This window comes from Bos indicus, chromosome 12, assembly GCF_029378745.1.
Source record: "Bos indicus isolate NIAB-ARS_2022 breed Sahiwal x Tharparkar chromosome 12, NIAB-ARS_B.indTharparkar_mat_pri_1.0, whole genome shotgun sequence".
NCBI classification, from domain to species: Eukaryota; Metazoa; Chordata; class Mammalia; order Artiodactyla; family Bovidae; genus Bos; species Bos indicus.
Window position 1 is genome coordinate 15,687,546 of NC_091771.1, and position 24,337 is coordinate 15,711,882.

Sequence of the window (24,337 nt, forward strand, 5' to 3'; positions counted from 1 at the left end):
TATTCAATGTAACATCTTAAAATTTTTTAATTAGTATAATGGAAAGTGCTTAAAAGCATCTTCTGAGGTTTCTTACTTGGTCGTGAAAAAAATAAAAGAGGCATACTGCTGGAGGAAATACTTGTTCTTCCCACGGCAATAAATACAGCTGAAATAATACATGGGAAAATACAGTGACAAGGCTTTTAATACCATTTACACACTGACAAGTTTCAAATTTATATTTCCATTCCAAATGCCTCTCTTGTAACTCCAGACTCTCCTTATAAGTGGCTGGTTTCTTGACACCTTCCCTTGAATGTAATCTTCCTCAACTTAGCATGTCTAAACTGAATTCTTAATCTCCGTGCCTTGCCCCACCCCCAGTCTTCTTCCCCCTTGTAAATTACCACCACATTTTCTGCAGTGCTTTGATTAAAAGCCCTAGCTCCTTTCTCCCTTGTCCTATATCCAAACCCATCAGCAGGTCTCTTTGATTCTTTATTTGGACTCTTACAATTTTCTTACCCTCTTATCATGACCTTTGAGACCATCTCTTGTTTGGACAATTGAAATTGGTCCCCTGTTCCTGCCTTGCCACATTGCAGTCTATACTCCATGGGCGGCCACAGAAATCTTTTAAAACTTAAGTCAGATCTCACCACACTGCTGAGCACCCTCCAGGGGCTTTCTATCCTGGTTGGGGAAAAAAATCCTCTGACCTCTGGTCCTCTTGTCTTCCTGCACTCACTGGCTTGAGGCACTCCGACCTTATGGTTCAGCCACACCAGTTAGGCTCCTACCCCAGCACCTTTGCCCCTGCTGCCCCTCTGCCAACTGCTCTTCTTCCAGATACTCCATGGATTACCCACAATGCCTTTGCTCAAATGTCACCTTCTTAAGGAAGTCTTCCTCATCACCTGAAAAGGCTCACTCTGCCACTTGCTATCCCAATATCCTGTTCAACTTTTCTTTGGAGTGCTTACCCTGACCTGTACTTGTTTGTTTGTTTGTTTGTTTGTTTTTGCTTACCATCTGTTTTCCTGCATAGACATACAGCTCCGTGAGAACTTAATTTTGTGCCTTACTTTTTCAGCACCTAGGACAGCGACTGACTCAGAGCACTTGCTCAATAAATCCTTTCTGAATGACTGAATGAAATGAATATTCATTCCTTAGCCAGCAAAACTGCTGATAGATGCAGAGAAAACTTTGAAGAAAGTAGTATTGAAACAAATCAAGTAGTGTTTGTTATACAGCTGAGGGAAGTACAGAACAGTTTCTCCTTCAATAATAAAGCATACAAAGAGCTATTCTTTTGTGAACCAATTATAGGATGACAAGTCAGAAAAGATGTCATCTCAGCTGTAAATAACTTTACTAGAAATATTGTTCTGATGGAACAATTGTTTAAAATAACATTTGATGGAGCATCTGCTTTAGAATATGAAGAGGATGAGGGGTGAGTGTACAGGGAGAGCATCACTCAGGCAATTTATTCACCGGGTGGTAATTCACAGTCAAAGTGTCACAGCAAAGCAATCAAACCCAAGACATGCACAATGAACTAGATGATATCATGGATGCAATTGATCTGATTTTTACAAGTGGGAGAGATGTACAAAATGCCAGGATCTTTGCAGTTATTTTGTAGCAAGATGGAGAGTGATGATAAAAATCACTTGTGTCTCAGAGATTTTGCAGTTGTCTCTTTCTACAGAAGAACAGTGTTCTAAATTTGCTAACCTTTTCTTGTGGTGACAAGTGGTTGTTAACTGTGTGATAGGAGCCATTTTTTAAAAGATTAAGAAACAGTTTTTGCCTTCGTGGAAGTGACAGTGTTTTAAGAATAAATAAGAGAGTTTAGAGTGTTTTTTTTTTTTTTTTTTAAGTAAAACCTCATTCAGTGAACATTTGGGATGCAAATTTTAGCAATAAACTTTGCATTATTTGGGGATATGACTGAATACTAAATATTGCTATTTAGAAATTGCTGTCAATTCTGTAAATATTTTTCCATTTGGATCAGCAGACCATTGTGAGGTACCCTTTTCATTGAGGACAGTCATTAAGTCCAAAAACAAAAGTAAACTGAACTTAGAATCTGACTTTTGGCTTACTACATTAAACCAAGATTTTAAGAAGGAATCACATTTAAAAAAATTCACACTGTGCTCAATAAAAGTATTACTCTCTATTTTTTTGTAAAAACAAAAATTATTTTGTGTTTTTAATGAATAAGATAAAATAGCATTCTTATAGAAGTTATTTTCTTTGTTTATCCTGTAAAATTTCAATTTTGAGTGTGTTTTATCACATGCATGCCTTAATAATATGTAAGAAAAAGCATCAAATTTATAAATTAAGAAATACACCTTTAGGGGTTTGCACTGGAAGTATATTTTTGGTAGGATTTACTATGAAAAGATTTTGTAGCCCACTGGCTATAGATTACCAATGTTCATATGTAATTCCCTGGTACAGTGTTCAAAATAGTCTGGGTCAAATTTGTGAGAAGATCTGAAGAATATTTAGTGTCCGGGGTTTGTCTTGGGGCAGTAGGGGCACTCAGGGCATTTAAGCTGATGGAAACGCTGGTTTATAAACAGTGATCATATGACTGAACTTTATTAATAGGCACATACTGCATGCCAGACCCTGCACAGGGCACTCATACCCACCTTATTTCATGATGACAGCAAACCATTCCTTCAGTTCAGTTCAGTCGCTCAGTCGTGTCTGACTGCGACCCCATGGACTGCAGCACATCAGACTTCCCTGTCCATCACCAACTCCTGGAGCTTGCTCAAACTCATGTCCATGAGTATATTAATAATGAGTAATAATTATTAATAATGATTTCATGTGAGATACTCTTCAGCTGATTCCTCTGGGGACAGAGGATGGAAGAGGGATGCTATTCTGATAGGGAAGGGAGAAGGTGAAGGAGGGCAGGGTGTATGTGAAGTTGAATGTTCACATCCTAAATTATCAGCATAAATCTGAAAGTCATTGAATTAGAAATGGACAGAGCAATATAGTCTGCCATTTGCTGAAGTAGAAGGTAAAAATCAAGAAATAAAATGCATTTTTTGTTCCAAAAAATGATTTCAGTTCACCTGAACTTTTTTGTGAATTATTTTATATTTTTTAATTGTGGTGAAATACACGTAACTTCAAATTTAGCATCTTAATAATTTTGAGTGTGCAGTTCATTGGCTTTGAGAGCTTCATACTGTTGTACAACCATCACCGCCATTCATTTTCAGAACGCTCTCCATCCTGCAAAACTGAAACTTTGTATCTGTTAAACCAAAGTTTTTCTTTACTCCCTCAGTATTATAACTTTTAAAAACTTTTATTTTCATTTATTTAATTTATTCTTGAAGTTCAGTTGGTTTACAATATTGTATTAGTTTCAGCCACCCAAACTTGTCAATCAATACAGTTACCTATCACTCTTGTGGGTGAAGCCTACCCACCACTGTTCTGAAGTCTTTCGTCTCCTACATTATCTAGTTTGGCCCTCCCCACAACCCCAAATTTTAAGGACTATCACACCTATTCTATTGCCAAAGAAACTGAGGCTTAGCAAAAGTAAGTGGCAGAGGTCACACCGCCAGCTCGGAGTGGAAAAGGGGTCTTAGGTAGGTGCTGACTTCACTGTTTCAATTCCAGTGAGAAGGCGAGTGTTTCTCTGACATGGTCACCTTTAGAGGTTGGTCTTCTGTATGGTGTTGCCAGCCCGATCTCAGATCCACGTTTCAGACGTCTGAACACGTTAAAACTCACTGAGGAAGCTGAGCAGATGGAGCCCTTGTTACTTCTTGAAGAGACACTATAATCAATTTATTTGGCACAATTTAGAGATCACATGCTATTAAACATTTTGTTATCATCAGGGAACAACTAACGGATACTTAGTTGAAGGGGTTACACATTTAACTAATTTGATGATTTCAAAATTTTGCTTACACTGAATGTACAGAATCACATAAATTACTTTTGAAAGTGAAAATGTTAGTCACTCAGTTGTGTCTGACTCTTTGCGACCCCAGTGACTAGCCTGCCAGGCTCCTCTGTCCATGGGATTCTCCAGGCAAGCATACTGGAGTAGGTAAGTCATTCCCTTCTCCAGGGGATCTCCCCGACCCAGGGACTGAACCCATGTTTCCTTTTTTTTTTAATATATTTATTTTAATTGGAGGCTAATTACTTTACAATGTTGTATTGGTTTTACCATACATTCACATGAATCTGCCATGGGTATACACATGTTCCCCATCCTGAACCCCCCTCACCTCCCTCCCTATCCCATCCCTCTGCGTCATCCCAGTGCACCAGCCCCGAGCACCCTGTCTCGTGCATTGAACCTGGACTGGCGATCTGTTTCACATATGATATTATACATGTTTCAATGCTATTCTCTCAAATCATCCCGCCCTTGCCTTCTCCCACAGAGTCCAAAAGACTCTTCTATATATCTGTGTCTCTTTTGCTGTCTCGCATACAGGGTCATCGTTGCCATCTTTCTAAATTCCATATATATGCATTAGTATACTGTATTGGTGTTTTTCTTTCTGGCTTACTTCACTCTGTATAATAGGCTCCAGTTTCATCCACCTCATTAGAACTGATTCAAATGTATTCTTTTTAATGGCTGAGTAATACTCCATTGTGTATATGTACCACCGCTTTCTTATCCATTCATCTGCTGATGGACATCTAGGTTGCTTCCATGTCCTGGCTATTATAAACAGTGCTGCAATGAACACTGGGGTACATGTGTCTCTTTCAATTCTGGTTTCCTTGGTGTATATGCCCAGCAGTGGGATTTCTGGGTCATAAGGCAGTTCTATTTCCATTTTTTTAAGGAATCTCCACATTGTTCTCCATAGTGGCTGTACTAGTTTGCATTCCCACCAACAGTGTTAAGAGGGTTCCCTTTTCTCCACACCCTCTCCAGCATTTATTGTTTGTAGACTTTTGGATAGCAGCCATTCTGACTGGCGTGAGATGGTACCTCATTGTGGTTTTGATTTGCATTTCTCTGATAATGAGTGATGTTGAGCATCTTTTCATGTGTTTGTTAGCCATCTGTATGTCTTCTTTGGAGAAATGTCTGTTTATGAACCTGTGTCTCCTGCACTGGCAGGCACATTCTTTACTGCTGAGCCACCAGGGAAGCCTACCCTCCTCAGCGAAAGTAACAGACCTTCCTCAGCACATCTTGCAGTTTGGAGAGGACAGGCGTCATGTAATTCACTTCACCCATGCAACGCCGCATCTCTTCCTCGACAAATGAGAAGGAGAGGAAGGTCAGCACACACCCCTGCGCGCTTCCGACTCCTGGGGCCGAGAGCTGCAATTTCTGTGGCTCTCTGGAGGAAGCACGGGGGCCCCATGCTCTCTATGGGCCCTCCTGCTTGTTGAATTTCCCCCTGCGATTCATCAGCAGGCAAGTTGCAGACGTGCGAAGCCCGTGTGCGTGCTTGCCCTTTGCTTTGTGTCTGCTCTACCTGTCTGCTTAGATTAGAAACCCACGAGGCATGTCTACCTCCGCGTTCTGGGCCGCGCCCACCGGTTGTGGATGCTCACGGCACGTGGATGATTGATGATGGTGTTAATCTGAGTAATAACAAGGCACGTGGAGCACAGTCTCAAGGAAGGTTTTCAGTGCTGGGTTATGGATGCGTGTCTCCTGCTGAGGAAGAAGGGACTCGTCACGGGCAACTGCAGATGCCAGTACCAGGATGCCCAGCTCGAAATGCTCTTCCCTTAAAAGCAAAAGGCAAATCAAGCAAGCAAAGAAACAAGCTGCCAGGCAAGCTGTAGTGTCGAGCAGGTTTTAACAGCAGCACCAGTTGAGTGTCAGCTGCTTCGAGATTATAAATCAAAGGGAGCAAGGTAATTTTCTATGAAGGCGCCAAAACAATGATTATTGAGAGCTTACTGTCAGCTTCTTTACATCGGTACTCTCAAATTAATTGTAATTTCCTCATTTTGGAGATGAGGAAACAGGGCTTCTGAGATGTGGGGTCACTTGCCCAGGTCACATAAGCGATACAGACTGAATATTTGCATCCCTCCAAAATTCATATTTTGAAGCCCTCATCCACAGTGTGATGGTTATTTCGAGGTTTGGCCTTTGGAAGGTAATTAGGTTTGGATGAAGTATTAAGGATGGGATTAGTGTGCTTATAAAAGAGAGAGACCAGAACACACATACACACACACACACACACACACACACACACTCTGTCTCTCTCTCTTTTTCTCTCTCTCCTCCATGTGATGACACAGCGAGAAGGTGGCCATCTGCAAACCTGGAAACGGGCCTTATCAGGAACTGAACCTGCCAGCACCTTAATTCTGAACTTCCCAGTCTCAAAAACTATATGAAATAATTGTCAGTCATTAGGTCATCCAGTCTGTGGATGTGATAGCAGACAGAGCTGACTAAGATCCGTAGTAAATAACTATTTCTGGGCCCCCAAATTTGTACCCAGGTCCGCAGTGGCCAGTGGCCAGTGGCCATGACCTTGCTATCTTGCAGCCTTCTTTATTCTTATCAGAACTTTTTGTTTGGGTTCAGTAAAAGAAGTTCTTTTCATGCTAATGTGGCAGGTCAGTCCATGTGCCTATTTGCTTTCCTTCCTTCCCTCAGCACTCCCCCTCCTAGGACTAGGTGGGAAGGGGCTTTGATCAGATAACAGTGGATAACGAGTCTCCCAGAATCTGGAGACAATGCGTGGTTGTTGTCTTAAGCCATTCGGTTCATGGTCCTTTGTTTGGGCGTCCCTAGGAGACGCATCCAGCTGCCTCTCTGTTTAGTCTTCCCAGCTCAGCCTCTAATGTGGATATGAAGGTGCTTCCGTGAGGTGTGTGTATAAGGGAAAACTGACTTGTGTTTTCAGGCGGTATGAAAGTTCATCACTTACAGAAACACTTGGGGCAACAGAAAAGAGCCAGTGTTGATGAGGGTGTGGACAATTGGGGAACCCTTCTGCACTGTAGCTCAGCTGGTAAAGAATCCACCTGCAATGCAGGAGATCTCGGTTCGATTCTTGGGTTGGGAAGATCTGCTGGCTACCCACTCCAGCATTCTTGGGCTTCCCTGGTGGCTCAGCTGATAAAGAATCCTCCTGCAATGAGGGAGACCTGGGTTCGATCCCTGGGTTGGGAAGATCCATGGGGTGGCAAAGAGTCGGACATGACCAAGTGACTTTCACTTCACTGCACTGCTGCGGGGAGTGATGGTATAGCTGCAATGGAAAACAGTATGGAAGTTCCTTAAAAAATTAAAATTAAATTATGTATGATCCAGCAATCCTACTTCTGGGCTTATATCCAGAAGAAATAAAAGCAGACTCTCAAAGAGATATTTACACCCTTGTGTTCACTGCAGCATTATTCACAATAGTCAAGAGGGAGGAAGTCCCAGATGTTCATCAGCTAATGAGCGGATAAAGGAAATGTGGTACGTGAACACAAAGACATATTATGTTGCTTAAAAAAGGGAGATCCTGTCACATGTTCCCAAACAGAGGTGTCTGGAAGGCGTCGTGCTAAATTAAATAAGCCAGTCACAAAAGGACAAATACTGTAAGATTCCAGTTATATAAGGTACCTAAAGTAATTGACGGAGAAGGCAATGGCACCCCACTCCAGTACTCTTGCCTGGAAAATCCCATGGACAGAGGAGCCTGGTAGGCTGCAGTCCATGAGGTTGCTAAGAGTCGGACACGACTGAGTGACTTCACTTTCACTTTTCACTTTCCTGCATTGGAGAAGGAAATGGCAACCCACTCCAGTGTTCTTGCCTGGAGAATCCCAGGGACGGGGGAGCCTGGTGGGCTGCTGTCTATGGGGTCGTACAGGGTCGGACACAACTGAAGCGACTTGGCAGCAAAGTAATTGAAAGCACAGTAATAGGGACTTCCCTAGCAGTTCAGTGTTTAGGACTCTTCACTTCCACTGCAGGGGCACGTGTTTAATCCTGGTTGGGGAACTAAGATCCTACATGTTGTCTGGTGTTCCCACCCGCTGCCTCACCACCCGCCCCCCGCTGACAAAATCATAGAAGTAGAACATAGAGATGGTTTCTAAGGGTTGAGGGGAGGCAGGAGTGGGAGGAAGTGTTTAATGGTCCTAGAAATTCAGTTTTGCAAGATGAAAAGATTCCATCGATCCATTGCACAGCAATGTGGATATTCTTGACACTCCCGGGCTGTACGCTTGAAAATATTTAAGATAGAAAATTTAATGTTATATGTTTGTTATTTGTATGTTTGTTATATATATGTTGTTATATGTGTGTGTTATATGTCTGTAACCACAAATAAAAAAATAAAATACAAGTTAAAAGAAGAAACCCTGGGAGAAATTCTCATTGAAAATAAGACATTCTTTGCTAATGGTAATGGGATTAACTACCCTCTTGGCTTTTGCATATGTATGTCTTTGATTTTCTTATACATTGGATTTTCTTAAAGCGAGGCTTGTGTGTGACTAAGGGGTGGGAGCTTTCGGTGGGTTGTTTTGGTGGCCCTGATCCATCATTCTCTTCACTGTGTGTGGTATAATAACATGGGTTTGGAGCTTTCTGCCTAACAGGAGACTTGAAATACATGAGTGTTCCCACTGACAGCCTCCAGGGACAAATGATTTGACAGAATGGAGGCCAGGAGACTAGACTGCTCGTTTCATGAAGCCCAGGTGTCAACAATTGCTACATGTGATCTAGTAAAAATATGTATTTGGTCTTGGCCCCCAGTTCCTGGCACAGAGTAACTAAAACTTTTGAGATTTCTTGAGTGACAGTATGTTTTATTATTCAATCTTCAAAGGCCAATGAAATAATCAATCATGACCATGTAATGAAACCTCCGTAAAAACCTCTAAATGACAGGGTTTGGAGAGCTTCCGCGTTGGGGAAACGCAGGGAGATGCCGGAAGTGTGGTTTGCCCTGATGAGTATGGAAGCTCCGCCTTCCTCTCCCCTCATATGTTGCCTTAAACATCTCTTGCGTTTGGCTTTTCCTGAGCTGTATCTTTTATTTTATTTTTTAAAAAGCCCTGTAATTGTAAGTAAAGTGTTTTCCTAAGTTCTTTGAGCTTTTCTAGCCAATGATCGAAATTAAGGATTGGGTTGTGGAAACCCCTGAGGTACAGCTGTTAGTTGAAGTACTGGTGGTCCAGTTTCTTGCAGAGAATTCCATGGACAGGTGCCTGGCAGGCTACAGTCCATGGGGTGGCAAAGAGTCGGACACGACTGAGCAACTAAGCATGAGTCTGAGTGAGAGCCCCCAAGGGGCTTCCCAGGTGGCGCTAGTGGTAAAGAACCCACCTGTCAATGCAGGAGACAGAAGAGATGCGGGTTCGATCCCTGAATCGGGAAGATCCCCAGAGGAGGGCATGGCAACCCACTCCAATATTCTTGCCTCAGGCAAGAGCTGGGATTTCCCCCAGGACAGAGGAGCCTGGCAGGCTTAGAGTCCATAGGGTCACACAGAGTCAGACATGACTGAAGTGACTCAGCATGCATGCATTAGTGGCCCAAGACTCCTGACTGGCATCTGAGGTGGGGGCAGTTCTGTGGGGACTGAGCCCTTTAACTTGGGGGATCCGGCATGAATGTCAGGTAGGGTGTGTCAGAATTGAATTGTAGGACCTCCAATGGGTGTCAGAGAATTGAAGAATGGGTTGGTGTCAGAAAACATCTCAGACTCCATTTGTTTTTCTCTTCGTCTGGGAAGAGTTCAATTTGGATTTCTTCCTTCTTGAGTAATCCAAGTAGAAAATGCCGCCTCTGGAGAGAGGAAAGGGGTCTCAGTCCAGCCTGGCAGTGGAGATGCAAATGTCAGCCAGGATGACCAAACAGGGGTCCAGTGTTTGGGCTATTGTGTGTCACACCGACCCTGACCGGCCACGTGGACACAACCAGATGCCTGGCCAGCAGACCCCTCATTCCCACCTGCGATGCTCAGAGAGAGACCATGAGCCTTGAGAAAGACCGTATTGTTTTGTGATGTCACCTCTGGAATGTTCTGAGTGTTTTGGTGACCAGCTTCTGCACAGGACCTATACCTGGCACCTAACATTGGTATGGCTTTTTCCTTGAGCTAGGAATAGTAATGAGAAAAGGCAGTAGCTAAAGACTTTCAGAAGGCTCTGTCATCAACTGTAAGACGTGTCTTAATTTCTGTTCAGAGATTGATGAAGCATCTTATCAGATACCATCTTCACATTCTCCTAACGTACATAATTAACAGGAGGGGAGAAGTGGATAGTAGGAAGTCCTGTGTTTCACAGTTGAGCAGCTGAGGCTCAGACAATGGGCTGGAAAACAGAAATCTGCCTATGTTCTCTTTTCCACAGCACTCGAGGCCAAATTTTACAAGAAAAAGAGATACCAGATCTGAAAGCCTAGAAATTCCCATCAATGTGGTTCTACCTCAGGTAGGGATGAACACAGAAGGCTGTAACCTCTCAGTTTTGGCCGGAATAACCCTCCTCTTTCCAAGCTCTAGTAAGATACTGCAGGACAACGGTAGCCAGGGCCTCAGATTCTAGCTGTAGGTCAGCTGCCAGCCAGCTGTGTGCCGGGGGCAGGCCACTTAGTCACTCGAGGTCTTGGGTTTCCCGTCAAATGAGGAGGTGGGTTCAGTGATCTGATAAGACCGTCCAGCCTGACCGCTAGAAGTTTCTGTGACAGTCTTTTCAAAATTAGATCGTTTGGAGCTTCTTTACCACCAGGGGGCGCTAGTGGTAAAGAATCCGCCTGCCAATGCGAGAGACGTGAGACGTGGATTCGATCCCTGGGTGGGGAAGATCCCCTGGAGGAGGAAATGGCAACCCACTCCAGTATTCTTGCCTGGAGAATCCCATGGACAGAGGAGCCTAACGGGCTACAGTCCAGAGGGTTGCAAAGAGTCGGACACGACTGAAGTGACTTAGCACACACGCACGTTGTGCAACTACTCTGGACTTATGGGGAGAGAATTAGAACTGGGACTTGGGATCAAGGGCATAGGACTGAACCTATGAACCCGGGCATGGACCAAGGGGTATGGGGTCCTGTGGAGGGGCCAGGAAAATTAGGGCCTGCCGTGTACCAGAGACAGAGCGTAAGGGGGATGAGCCTGAGGGGGTCAGAATGGAGGCCAGCGAACAGGTGACAGGCTGGACATTCTCAGTTCTCCTCCTGCTAAGCAGCCGTTTCCCGGGAGGGGTCCTCCTGATTGGATTGTTTCTACTGCTATGTCACAAAGGGGGCAGCCTTGCTTCTCCAGAGTCACCTAAGGCCCTGGTGGAGATCATGGCGGTGCAGCCAGAGGGGCTGAAATGTAGGGTGGAGGAATCCAACGCAGAGGTAACGATCTGAAAGATCTGTCCAGGGATGTGTGGGAAGAGGGTTGACTCCCCAGTGGGGTCTTGGAGGCATGAAATTAGAGGACAGCCTGCTGCCTGTGCCACACACAGGCAGATGAGCCTCAAGGGTACAACCGGAGGGGCACAAGTCCTGAGTCAGGCTCCAGACCCCTGCCAGGATGCGCTGGGCACACTCTGGGGGAAGTGTGCTCAGTCACTCAGTCATGTCCGACTCTTTGCGACCCCATGGACTGTAGCCCCACCAGGCTCCTCTGTCCACGGGATTCTCCAGGCAAGAGTACTGGAGTGGGTTGCCGTTTCCTTCTCTCTGGGGGTAAAGGGGCAACAGTGCATTTAGATGATCTGAGCAGGCTGTGAGAGGGATCAGTGTGCTGACTGGACCTCCCCAAAGGAGAGGCTTACGGCTGGTGGCAGGGGAAGGATTGATCTGAGTAACATGGGGAGGAAAGGAGACTGACTGAGTGCTGGTTTGGTCACGATGGGGCCCTGGGCCGTGCAGAGCGAGGGAGAGATTGTAAAGGACTGGGAACTGGGAACCGCAGCAAGGCCACTAGTAATGGCGGAGCTGGAGTTAGAGGCTTGAAGCCAGGTCAGTGCCCAAGTCCTCTGCCACAAGCTGGGCACATGCCGCCTGCTTCTTCCCTGGCTTTTAGGAGAGGGTGCCTCCCCGCCCCCCATCATAACTGCCAAGCCCCGGAGCTCCCTGCAAGAATCTGCCACATTCTGCTTCGTTCTGGTTCTGAGACTGAGTCCATTTGTTTCAAGAAGGAATTGCAGGAGCAGCTCTGTGTCTCCAGAAAGTGCCTCTGCCCTCCCCACCCCCCACCAGCTCCCAACCCTGCCTGAACGCTTCTCATTTGCATTGCAAATGTCTATGATTCTCTATTTGTTATCACCCTTAGGTCTTTTCGGGTCTTACTGATTTCCAGTTTTCCTTCCTCACAGTACATATTTGTGTTTTCTAATCTGTTTCTCTCCAGCGCATTAACTTGCCAGCCTTCCCAAGTTACTTCCTTCCCAAGTTCTCTGCACGCTGCCCCCCACCTCCCTTGCCCCTCGGTTCCTTTTGTACATAACGGTTCAGTTCTCCCCAGCATTCCCGTTTTCCCTGTGAGCGCTCTCTGTGAATCTCGAAGGCACTGTTTCCTGCGAGATTGTTAGTGAAGGCTCCTCCCCAGGTCAGAATGGGGTCCTATCGCCCCTCCAGGGCCCCGCCTTGTCCCTCCCTGTCGCCGTTTCTCAATCCCCTTTGTTTGGGTTTGTTCTTAAGAAGCTATGGAATCTATGGCTGACAATGCCTGTAGCTCTGCCAGTTTGAAAAAGTGTTAGGAGGAAGATTCAGAAGATTCTGTGTTAAACAATTAGCTAAAACCACCACGTATGACGAGAGAGGACATCTTTAGCCTCTTTGCTGTTAGTGTTAGGATTCTATCAAAATCAATTACACTGACCTGCGAGTTATCCTCTTATCTGTTAGCATTTATTAAAACCAACATTGACTTTCTCATGGCACTCAGGAGTGGAGTTGATTTAAGCATATGATCATGATACTCAGCCTTGTCACCTGATCTGAAAATTAGTGGCAGATTTGGAGAATCCCAGGGACGGGGGAGCCTGGTGGGCTGCCATCTATGGGGTCACACAGAGTCGGACACGACTGAAGCAACTTAGCAGCAGCAGCAGCAGCAGCAGCTGCCTTTCCTTCCAGCATATTCTGGGTCTCAGCTTCCCCAGGCTTGAAACGTAACCCCAGAGGCCTGAATGTTCTCTGACCATAACCCTCAGTAATGCTGGCAAAAGCAGGGCTTTAAAAAAAACCTGGTCAACAGACTTGGAGTCTGCTGAGGGCATTTGGACATCTCTTCTGGTCTGTGGTGACCATACTTCTCTGTAAGTGCAGAGAATCTCAATGCCTGGCAACTAAACTGGCGAGTAGTGTCCAGTTCTGTTCCCCAACTCTTCAGATGGGAGGCCAGCAACCTCGAAAGCTCCATCCCCGAAGGTCCTGTTCCTTAGACACCCCTTAGGTTCAGAAATACGCTTTGGTCTCATCACCTCCCCTCTGCCCTTAGCCCTACCCCCATTTCCAGCCGCCATCCCTCCTATGTGGTCTCCATTTGCCACACACGAGGCTGGTGATCTGACCGGAGCATGTAGTTGGTGATTTCATACATTTTCCTTCCAGGACCACATGTATTTTAAAAAGGGATGCTGGGGAGAAGGATAAAGAGTGAAAAATGAAAGTGTTAGTCGCTCAGTCATGTTTGCTACTCGGCAACCCCATGGACCTTCGGAGAAGGCAATGGCACCCCACTCCAATACTCTTGCCTGGAAAATCCCATGGACAGAGGAGCCTGGTAGGCTGCAGTCCATGGGGTTGCTAAGAGTCGGACACGACTCAGCGACTTCACTTTCACTTTTCACTTTCGTGCATTGGAGAAGGAAATGGCAATCCACTCCAGTGTTCTTGCCTGGAGAATCCCAGGGACAGAGGAGCCTGGTGGGCTGCCCGTCTATGGGGTCGCACAGAGTCAGACACGACTGAAGCGACTTAGTAGCAGCTGCAGCAGCAGCAACCCCATGGACCTTAGCACACCAGGCTCCTCTGTCTATGGGATTGTCCGGGCAAGACTACTGGAGTGGGTTGCCATTCCCTTCTCCAGGGGATCTTCCCGACCCAGGGATGGAACCCGGGTCTCCTGCATTGCGGCAGATTCTTTACCGTCTGAGCCACCAGGGAAGCCCAGGCCTGATGCTAAGGATGGAACTCAACCACAGGCGGGATTCAGGCATCTGAGCGGGAGCTCTCGGTACCCAGGGCCCTTCCTGCATCCTTAGCACTGATGCACCTTCCTTAGGTCACAGCCGGGAGCACTTTGCTCCAGAGGTCAGCGTCTGTGGGTCACCTTCCTAACAAAGGTGACCCGATGGAAGGTGTGATGAGCCCCACGGCCACTCGTCTCCCCTCCTGCTTCCTTCCTGTATCCCGTTCTTCCATGAAGAAGCCCCCCGCTTCTCCTCTCCCACCTATGAGGGCATGTCCTACATGTCAAGGAAGAAACTGTCCTTTCTTTCTTGAAAACTGGGCCAGGCTGTGCTGGGGGTTTGGGTCATGCTGCCGGAGACCCCACCTCCAAGGTTGAGGAGAACTTTGAGGGGTGTTCCAGGGGCTTTTAATTGTCCCAGACCTCTGGTTTAGGGCTCAGTGACCCCAAGGGCAGATTAGTTTGGCCCATGAAACCAAGCCTGTGATACCACTGGTTGAGGAGACCTACTGAGAAGGAGCTGGCTTCAGACGTCAGCTAAGGGGGTCTGGGATTTGGTACCTCAAGTATCTTGAGTGCTTGCTGACGCTCAGTTTTTGTCAAGTTCTTTCATAAAGAAAGATGGTTAGGATTTGCTCTAGTGTTTTAGGCCAGGAATGGTTAAGCTTTACCAGGAGAACTGGCCCTCTGTTTGGTCTTGATGACACCTTAGTAACCACTTTCTTGGCCTCTCACAGTAACCCCTGGCAGTAGACAGAGCAGCTACACTGAGGTGACTTTCAGAGAAGCTAAATGACTTTCACAGGAGCAGCCAAAGTGGGACTTTTAAGCCCAAAGCTATTGGGAATTTGAGGCCTCTACCCTCATTGGATTATAGGTTCAAGATGGTGACATGGACAGCCAGCAAGCTTGTGCGCAGAGGGCAGCTTCTTTTAAGGGCTATGTAGGTGGGCATGGGTGGAAGCCCTGTGATGCAACTGCTCTGCAATTTAAAATGTGAATTGAAATGTGGATATGGCTTTACCAAATAGACTAAAAATATTAAGGCAAACGAGATCACCACTTTGGAGGGCCCAAAATAGTATGATGTAACAGTGCTGTGTGCTGCTGCTAACTCGATTCAGTCGTGTCCGACTCTGTGCGACCCCATGGATGGCAGCCCACCAGGCTTCCCTGTCCCTGGGATTCTCCAGGCAAGAACACTGGAGTGGGTTGCCCTTTCCTTCTCCAATGCATGAAAGTGAAAGTGAAGTTGAGTCCGACTCTTCTCGACCCCATGGACTGCAGCCCACCAGGCTCCTCCATCCATGGGAGTTTCCAGGCGAGAGTACTGGAGTGGGGTGCCACTGCCTTCTCCGACAGTGTTGTGTAGTCAACCTAATATCTCCTCCTCACCCTTCAGTGAGTTTTGGTTGATGAGTGCATTGGCAAGGACTCATTATACCGCCACTGTGTGTGAAACGTGTTGGTCTGATTTCCAGAACTAGGGATGTCAAAAGAGTAAGGGGCAGGTGACTGTGCTAAGAGAATGACAGTTTATTCATCTGGGGATAAGATGGGACAGGACGTATGAAAGCCACTGCAAAGTAATGAAAACATAACACTTGCAGAATAAAATATCGGAGCGTTGTGAAGAGCTAGAGTGAGCATGCAGTTTGGAGTCAGATATCCTGGTTATAAATCTTTGCTGGCTGTGTGAGCTTCAGTAGACCCATGGTAGCTCTTTTCAGTAAGATGTTACGTATAAATATGGAAATCAGTTAGCATATCATCACATGGTAGTCATTCCGTGTTACTCCCTTTACCTTGTTCTATACAATTGAAGGAAATGCTAAGCATCTTCTCTTCTGAATGCACAGTCACCATTCTTGCATGTCTGAAGCTCCCTATAAACAAAGAAGATGTCACATATTCTACTTTTATTTTTGAGCTCAACAAAACCTCTGAAACAAACAGGGCAGATGTTAGTCAAATGGCTGTGGGTGGTTGCACAGGTTCTGCACTGCAACACCAGTTGTGACTGGCATCCTCTAGAGTTGGACATTGTACAGCTTGCACAAACATAGAGGGTGTCTCTGAATCACGCTAGTGCCCACATTTTCTAAATACGGAAACTGAGGCAGAGAAGTCAAGTGCTTTTGTAAAGGCCATGAACTTACAGCACAGAGCCAAGACTCTCTTTAGTTTCATGACGTCGAGTCCTCTGTGACCCGTACTTTACTATCAGAATTAAAGGTTTTACACCAAGAAATAGTTGGTGCTAATGCATTGATTTTCAAATTGACTGGAAGTTCCCTGAGGGCAGGTCTGAGAACAAATGCCCAATTAGTGTTAGTTGATTCAATGACATAAATGTGGAGGAAGATTTGGTGCAAGAATGTTTAAAGTAGGAATTGATTAGGGTGAGGAGTTTGCACCAGGCCAAGAAACAGCTTTCCTTTGCGGCCTAGGTCCAGTTAGGTCTGATTGGAATCAGGGAAATATGGGAATTGTCTTGGTTCAGCATCTTCCCAGAGTTTAAGCATGATTCTTGGTATATCTGAAATGCCTGTATATTTGTTGTTTTTCTTTACATCCTCTCATTTTCAGAAAGAGAAGAGGAGTTGCTCTATTTTGGCTCATCCTAATCCTATCCATAGGATTGTGGGTTTGATAAAAATAGGTATATTTTCCTAATACCCATTAAAATAAATGCATGACTATCACATTTTTAAAATAAGTGTTTTATCTAAGAAACTAGGCCATGAAACGATGCTAGACTTGGCCACCTTCTGGGTCCTGTGTGGGAGAAGAGGAAGAATAGAAAGACTTAGTCATAAGAGGAGGGTTTGTTCTCTTGGTTAAGAAGGTAAAGAAGAACTATTAGTCCATCAGTGTTTTCTGGATTAGGTTACCAGGCATGAAACAGACAGCACAGGGTCTGCTTGGGAAGTGTTGGTCACGTAAGGAAGGGGTCTCGATGTAAGCCAGGTTGATAAAAGAGGACTGCTGGGGTCACGGCAATGCCAGTTTACAAACTTAAATCCCTTGCACCAGAGAAAGTTAGACAAGAGGGTGTTTAGAGATAATGCCACTGACCTTTCCATCACACAGAAGTGAAGACCAAGGTCAGAGCGTGAGAGGATGTGACTGAGGCCATGCAATGGCGTGCATAAGGACAAGGGCCCAAATACCCAGACTGTCCACTACTAGGGATCTGCCACCCCTGTGTTAAGCTTTCTACTTAGTGCCTTTATGTTGAGGGGATAGTTGGAAATCCCTCAGCTATCCAGTTCAGGATGTAGATATAAAATGCAGGCAGCTGACTAAGTGGATAATTTTAAGGCCATAAAGGATACTGTGAATAGGTATAAAGCACCAGTGATTTCTCTTTGGTTGTTCAGTTGGATCAAAAAGAGTGTCTTTCTGATAAAAGTCAATTGTAAAAAAGAAATGAGACAGTTGGGAAAATTTGAATCAGTATTTGTTGACATTAAGGGATCACTGTTAAATTTTAAAGGGAAGATAATGGTATTTGGTTTTGTTTAAAAAATGCACATTGACTTATTTATGGATAAAACAACACCATGTCTATGCTTTGAAATAACCCAGTGGCAGAAGAGTGGTTCTGAAATTGGATGATGTTACAGATGAAACAAGTGTGGCCTTGAGTTGATAACTGCTGAAGCTGGGCGATGGATACATGGAGATGTACTAGATGTACTAGACTATCCTCTCTCTTTTTGTGTACATTTGAAATTTTCCATAATAAAAAGTCCCCAAGTACTGAAAGTCCTTTGCTAAATTCATGGAGATTTCCCATATGTGTGCTTCACATAAATAAGTTCAGGGAGCCAGAACTGGATTTGTGACTGAGTAAGTGGAACTTGTGCTGGTTATTTAACTTCTCTGAGTTTCAGTCTATCCATCTGTAAAACGGGAATAATAGTAACACCTTATTAAATCAGTGTTGTGAGGATTAAAGGAATTCAGTGGATGGATCACTCAGCCCAGGGTCTAGCACAAAACTTCCCTTTCCTTCTCATGATGGAAATATAAATCATTGACTAAAACTACATTTTCCATAATAACATCCTCGAGAGCAGGATGTTACTGCTGAGATGGAGCCCTCTATTGCCTCACCCTTTGAGGATGAAGATGACCTCTGACTCCTTATTCACTCTGGGATCAAGGCACCTTCAATTTACAAGAAATGGTCTGGGCTCTTCACAGTGGGATTCATGCAGATCACAGGTTCAGCCCCAAGAGCCAGGGTGCTTCTCCAGTTGAGAAAGATGAAAACTACTGAAGCTGGATTTATTAAAGTAAATAATGTGCTGATCATAGAATGTCCCTGCACCCTTGCTCTCTGGAAGATTAAGCACATCCTTACAAAGTTAATGACATGTGCTTATTGCAAAGTTAATAGCATAGAACTGTGCCTTCTATTTATCTAGCTCTTTAGGTCTTAAAGAATTTCATACAACTTTATACACTGTACAAATTATATATCTCTCTATATACTTATATATATATATATATATATCAATATATATAATGCAAATAACCTGACTTGTTTTCTATCTTATCTATTTGTAAAATTGTGAAAATAACCTAAGAAATGAGAAATTAATATTTGGAGAGCATTGCGATGTACTTGGATGAAATGCTTTTGGTGTATTTAGAAGCAGCTCCCGTGATCTTATTTTTATTTAAATTCATTGCTGCAATTGTTACCTCTTCTCCAGGAGGCATCCCTGTTCATTGCTTTATGAATCATCTCAGAATTCCCCATTAGTGAAATCTCCTTTTCTCGATAACAATACCTTACATTTCTATGGCACCTGGCAGTTTTAAAAACACTTTTGCATTCATTATCTCTTTTCAGTCCTCGTAACAGTGCTGTGAACTAAGCAGGGCACATGGTATTATTTCCATTTTACAGGTACCATTTGCTGACTTTCAATGTTGGAAGGTGCTTTTAAGATCACAGAGTCTGACTCTCTTTTGTACTAGTGAAAATCTGGGTCTCAGAGAAGGTGAACGAGTTCTCTAGTTTCATGCTATCAGCAAGAGAACTAGGATAAGCATCTGTGTGATCCCTGTCTTGACCTCTGGGCCTAGTTTAGCCCTGGTATAACCCTCAGAGAATTCCATGGACAGAGGAGCCTGGTGGGCTACAGTCTATGGGGTTGCAAAGAGTTGGCCTCAACTGAGTGATGAACACTGCAACCCTCAGAGCAGTTCTGACCACTGGAAGCCAGAATTGCCCAAGGGAGCTGGTTAGAAAACCAGATGGAATCAGTCTTGTAAGCAGAGGCTCCAAAATCTGCATTTAAAACACACTGAGATGACTCTGTATTGAAAGGTGCGACCGCTCCTGGCTTGTCGGAGGTAAGCTCTGTGACTCTGATCCTCTTTTTATGGGGTGGTTTCGAGGTGCACGGCCACCCTCATGAATTCCCCCTTAGGAATCCCTTGGCCTCCTTTGATGTCTTCACTACCACACGTTCAGCTCCCGTGGTTAGTGACACGACTGTGGCGGTGCCTTTCCTTTCCAAAATTATCAGCAGGACTCTGTTTTGAGCCTAGCACTGTGTGTGTCGGTATTTAAGGAGCTGCTATCAGGACAAACTCAGGGGTAGGGAAGAGTGAAGGATGAGCCCGAATAGGGCCAGGGAGAAGGTGGGACTTAGCAACGGCACTGCCGTCTTGGATAACTTGAGTGACTGTTAGGGTGATGCCAGTTGTGGGTCCACCTGGGGTAGCAGGAGGATGATGTTTATTCTTCTGCAGGATGACAGAAGTGTGTGAGAGCCCCAGCTTAGTGCTTTCATACATTATCTCTTAATTCTGAAGTATTTCTTTGCAGCAAGGCAGTAGGTGCAGTTGCTCCAGTTTGAAAGCATGGTAACTCACAGAACTTGTCCATATTCTTGTAACTGATCAGATAACCAGGTCAGGACTCAGAGGTGGTTGACTCCCAACATTAATGCCTTTAAAACCTCCATGCTATATTGTTGATTCTTCTTATTCACAGATTCCATGTTTGTGAATCTGCCTAAATTTTTTTCATTGAAATTAGTTTGCAACCTCCAAATCAACACTGTGGCACTTTTGTGGTTTACTATGGACACTCACAGAAGGGTGAATGATTTGAGTTACCTGATGCACACGTTTCCATTTTAGGCGTCTTCTTGTTTCAGCTCTGACTATAAAACAGTGTCCTTTCCACAGTTTGTTTCGTGTCACTGTTTTCACACTCTTGTACTCTTTGTTGGTGATCTCACTTTCTAAAATGGCCCTCAAGCATACTGCTGAAGTGCTGTCTTCAGTTCAGTTCAGTTCAGTCGCTCAGTCGTGTCTGACTCTTTGCAACCCCATGAATTGCAGCACGCCAGGCCTCCTTGTCCATCACCAACTCCCAGACTTCACCCAGACTCACATCCATCGAGTCAGTGATGCCATCCAGCCATCTCATCCTCTGTCATCCCCTTCTCCCCCTGCCCCCAATCCCTCCCAGCATCAGAGTCTTTTCCAATGAGTCAACTCTTTGCATGAGGTGGCCAAAGTACTGGAGTTCCAGCTTTAGTATCATTCCTTCCAAAGAAATCCCAGGGCTGATCTCCTTCAGAATGGACTGGTTGGATCTCCTTGCAGTCCAAGGGACTCTCAAGAGTCTTCTCCAACACCACAGTTCAAAAGCATCAATTCTTTGGCACTCAGCCTTCTTCACAGTCCAACTCTCACATCCATACATGACCACAGGAAAAACCATAGCTTTGACTAGATGAACCTTTGTTGGCAAAGTAATGTCTCTGCTTTTGAATATGCTATCTAGGTTGGACATAACTTTCCTTCAAGTGTCTTTTAATTTCATGGCTGCAGTCACCATCTGCAGTGATTGTGGAGCCCCCCAAAATAAAATCTGACACTGTTTCCACTGTTTCCCCATCTATTTCCCATGAAGTGGTGGGACCGGATGCCATGACCTTCGTTTTCTGAATGTTGAGCTTTAAGCCAACTTTTTCACTCTCCACTTTCACTTTCATCAAGAGGCTTTTGAGTTCCTCTTCACTTTCTGCCATAAAGGTGGTGTCATCTGCATATCTGAGGTTATTGATATTTCTCCCGGCAATCTTGATTCCAGCTTGTGTTTCTTCCAGTCCAGCGTTTCTCATGATGTACTCTGCATATAAGTTAAATAAGCAGGGTGACAATATACAGCCTTGACGTACTCCTTTTCCTATTTGGAAGCAGTCTGTTGTTCCATGTCCAGTTCTAACTGTTGCTTCCTGACCTGCATACAAATTTCTGAAGAGGCAGGTCAGGTGGTCTGGTATTTCCATCTCTTTCAGAATTTTCCAGTTTATTGTGATCCACACAGTCAAAGGCTTTGGCATAGTCAATAAAGCAGAAATAGATGTTTTTCTGGGACTCTCTTGCTTTTTTGATGATCCAGCGGATGTTGGCAATTTGATCTCTGGTTCCTCTGCCTTTTCTAAAACCAGCTTGAACATTAGGAAGTTCACGGTTCACGTATTGCTGAAACCTGGCTTGGAGAATTTTGAGCATTACTTTACTAGCATGTGAGATGAGTGCAATTGTGCGGTAGTTTAGCACGAGAAGGCAGTGGTATCCCTTATGGAGAAAACACCTGTGTTAGGTAAGCTTCCTTCCCGCATGAGTTACAGTGCTGTTGGCCCCAAGTTCAAGGTTAATGAATCAAAATGCATTTTAAATAAGGTGTCTTTCAACAGAATAAAAAGTTCCCTATTGATCAGTTGAGGAAAATGTGGCCCTCTGGAGGTTGGCAGGACCTAATGCTGTGTGTCTCCCCTGAGTCCTGGTTCAGTATTAGCTAATTCTGTATTTGCTGGGACATTATAGAATAGAAGCTGGAGAAGGGAATGGCAACCCACTCCAGTATTCTTGCCTGGAGAATCCCATGGACAGAGGAGCCTGGCAGGCTGTAGTCCACGGGGTCGCAAGAGTCAGACCCAACTGAGCGACTAAACCACCACCATAGAATAGAGCCTCCGCGAATAACGGGGCCAAGTGCAAAAGCACCCTCGGTGGCTGGTCCAGACTCCCAGACGGGGTTTCTTGTGGGGTCTCGGGCCTCTTACGTGGCCAGCCGGCCTCGGGTGCAGTCAGCCTCTCTTTGCTAACCCTGGGCTTCCCTGTTCTTTCCTGCAGAGGGGCACAGCCGAGCCCTTCCTGAGGCTCCACAACTTGTACCCCACCCCTCGCTGTGCCCGGCAGGCCGCCCTGCCCAGGCTGAGCCGTCGGGTGGTCAGCCAGCACTCCTACCCACTCAACCGCTTCTCGTCGGTGCCCCTGGACCCCATGGAGCGCCCCACGTCGCAGGCGGACCTGGAGCTGGATTACAACCCGCCGCGGGTGCAGCTCAGCGACGAGATGTTTGTCTTCCAGGACGGGCGCTGGGTCAGCGAGAACTGCCGGCTGCAGTCGCCCTACTTCTCCCCGTCCTCTTCCTTCCACCACAAGCTGCACCACAAGAGGCTGGCCAAGGAGTGCCTGCTGCAGGAGAACAAGACTCTGCGCGAGGAGAACAGGGCGCTGCGCGAGGAGAACCGCATGCTCCGCAAGGAGAACAAGATCCTGCAGGTCTTCTGGGAGGAGCACCAGGCCGCGCTGGGCCGCGACGACAGCCGGGCCTCTTCGCCGCTGCTGCACAAAGACAACGCCTCGTCCCTGGAGGCGATGAAGAAGGAGACGGCGCTGCAGGCGCACCGCGGCCGGGAGAACAGCACCCTGCAGCTCCTCCGCGAGGAGAACCGGGCCCTGCAGCAGCTGCTGGAGCAGAGGAAGGCCTACTGGGCCCAGCCCGACGAGAAGGCCGCCTCGACCGAGGAGATCAAGCCCATCTCCTCGCCCCACGAGGAACCCCACGGGCTGCTGCCGGACCCGGGCCCCGGTCTCCCCTCCCCCTTCGAGGAGCCCAAGGGCCTCCCGGCCCCGCCGGACGACTCCAAGACCCTCCGGGCCCTGCGGGAGATGGTGAGCACCCTGTCCGCGCAGCCCGGGGAGGAGGTGGGCAAGGGGGGCCCGGGCCTCCCCGACGGCAGCCAGTCCCTAGAGCTGCTGCGGGAGATGAACCAGGCGCTGCAGGCCCTGCGGGAGGAGAACCAGAGCCTGCAGGTCCTCCGCGATGAGAACCGGCTCCTGCAGGAGGAGAACCGGGCCCTGCATGCGCTGCGCGAGGAACACAGGCTCTTCCAGGAGGAGAACAAGGCGCTGTGGGAGAACAACAAGCTGAAGCTGCAGCAGAAGCTGGTCATCGACACGGTGACCGAGGTCACCGCCCGGATGGAGATGCTCATCGAGGAGCTGTACGCCTTCATGCCGGCCAAAAGCAAGGACCCCAAGAAGCCCAGCAGGGTCTGAGGCTCCCCCCTCCCCAGGCGCACAGAGGCACCGGGCTGGGGCGCCCCCACCACATAACGCCCACCTTCCCCATGGGCGCCTGGCCTGCCCCTACCAGCTGGTGCCCAGTGCAAGAGCAGAATGAGCGGCCTGGTCAATTCAGAGAAGTAATAAAGACCTGAGGAGGCTGGGGCCTAACCACATGGGCTGCTCTACATTCTTTTGTGGTTTTTATGTGTTTTTTTTTTTTTTTTTTTTTTTCCCCTGTTTTGAGCACTTGCAGGTTCCCTGGTAGCTCAGCTGGTAAAGAATCTGCCTGCAGTGCAGGAAACCCTGGTTCGTTCCCTGGGTCAGGAGGATCCCCTGGAGAAGGGAACAGCTACCCACTCTAGTATTCTTGCCTGCAGAATCCCATAGACAGAGGAGCCTGGTGGGCTGTAGTCCATGGGGTCACAAAGAGTTGGACCTGAGTGAGTGAGCACAGAACAGGGTCACAGCAAAATGAAGCACAAAGTACAGAGAATTCCCATACATCCCCTCCTGCACACCCGCCACAGCCTCCCAGACTATCACCCTCCCCTCCCCTCCCCCAGAGGGTACTCTGGTTACAATTGATAAAGCTCCATTGACCCATGCCTATCACCCAGAGCCATGGCTTACATTGGGGTTCACGCTGGGTGTCGTACATTCTATGGTTTGGGTAAAGCGTGTAATGACATGCATCCACCATGAATACACAGCATATTCACGGCCTTACAACTCCTTTGTGCTCTGCTCATTCATCTTTCCCTACCTCTCACCCCTGGCAACCACTGATCTTTTTACTGCTC

The 24,337-nt window shown here is 46.4% G+C and overlaps 1 protein-coding gene across 3 annotated transcripts; it reads left to right on the forward strand.

The window, feature by feature from the left end:
- Positions 1–9,918: 9,918 nt before the first annotated feature.
- Positions 9,919–23,722, forward strand: CBY2 (chibby family member 2). 3 transcript variants are annotated; one of them, XM_070800052.1, is made up of 3 exons: positions 9,919–10,084; positions 10,360–10,440; positions 22,317–23,722. In XM_070800052.1, the coding sequence occupies exons 1-3, from the start codon at positions 10,010–10,012 to the stop codon at positions 23,526–23,528; spliced, it is 1,368 nt and encodes a 455-aa protein (XP_070656153.1). In that variant the 5' UTR covers positions 9,919–10,009; the 3' UTR covers positions 23,529–23,722. The 3 variants fall into 3 exon arrangements, with proteins under 3 accessions (XP_070656153.1, XP_070656154.1, XP_019827282.2); XM_070800053.1 differs by lacking the exon at positions 10,360–10,440; XM_019971723.2 differs by lacking the exons at positions 9,919–10,084; positions 10,360–10,440 and adding an exon at positions 10,912–11,353.
- The last annotated feature ends 615 nt before the right edge of the window (positions 23,723–24,337 follow it).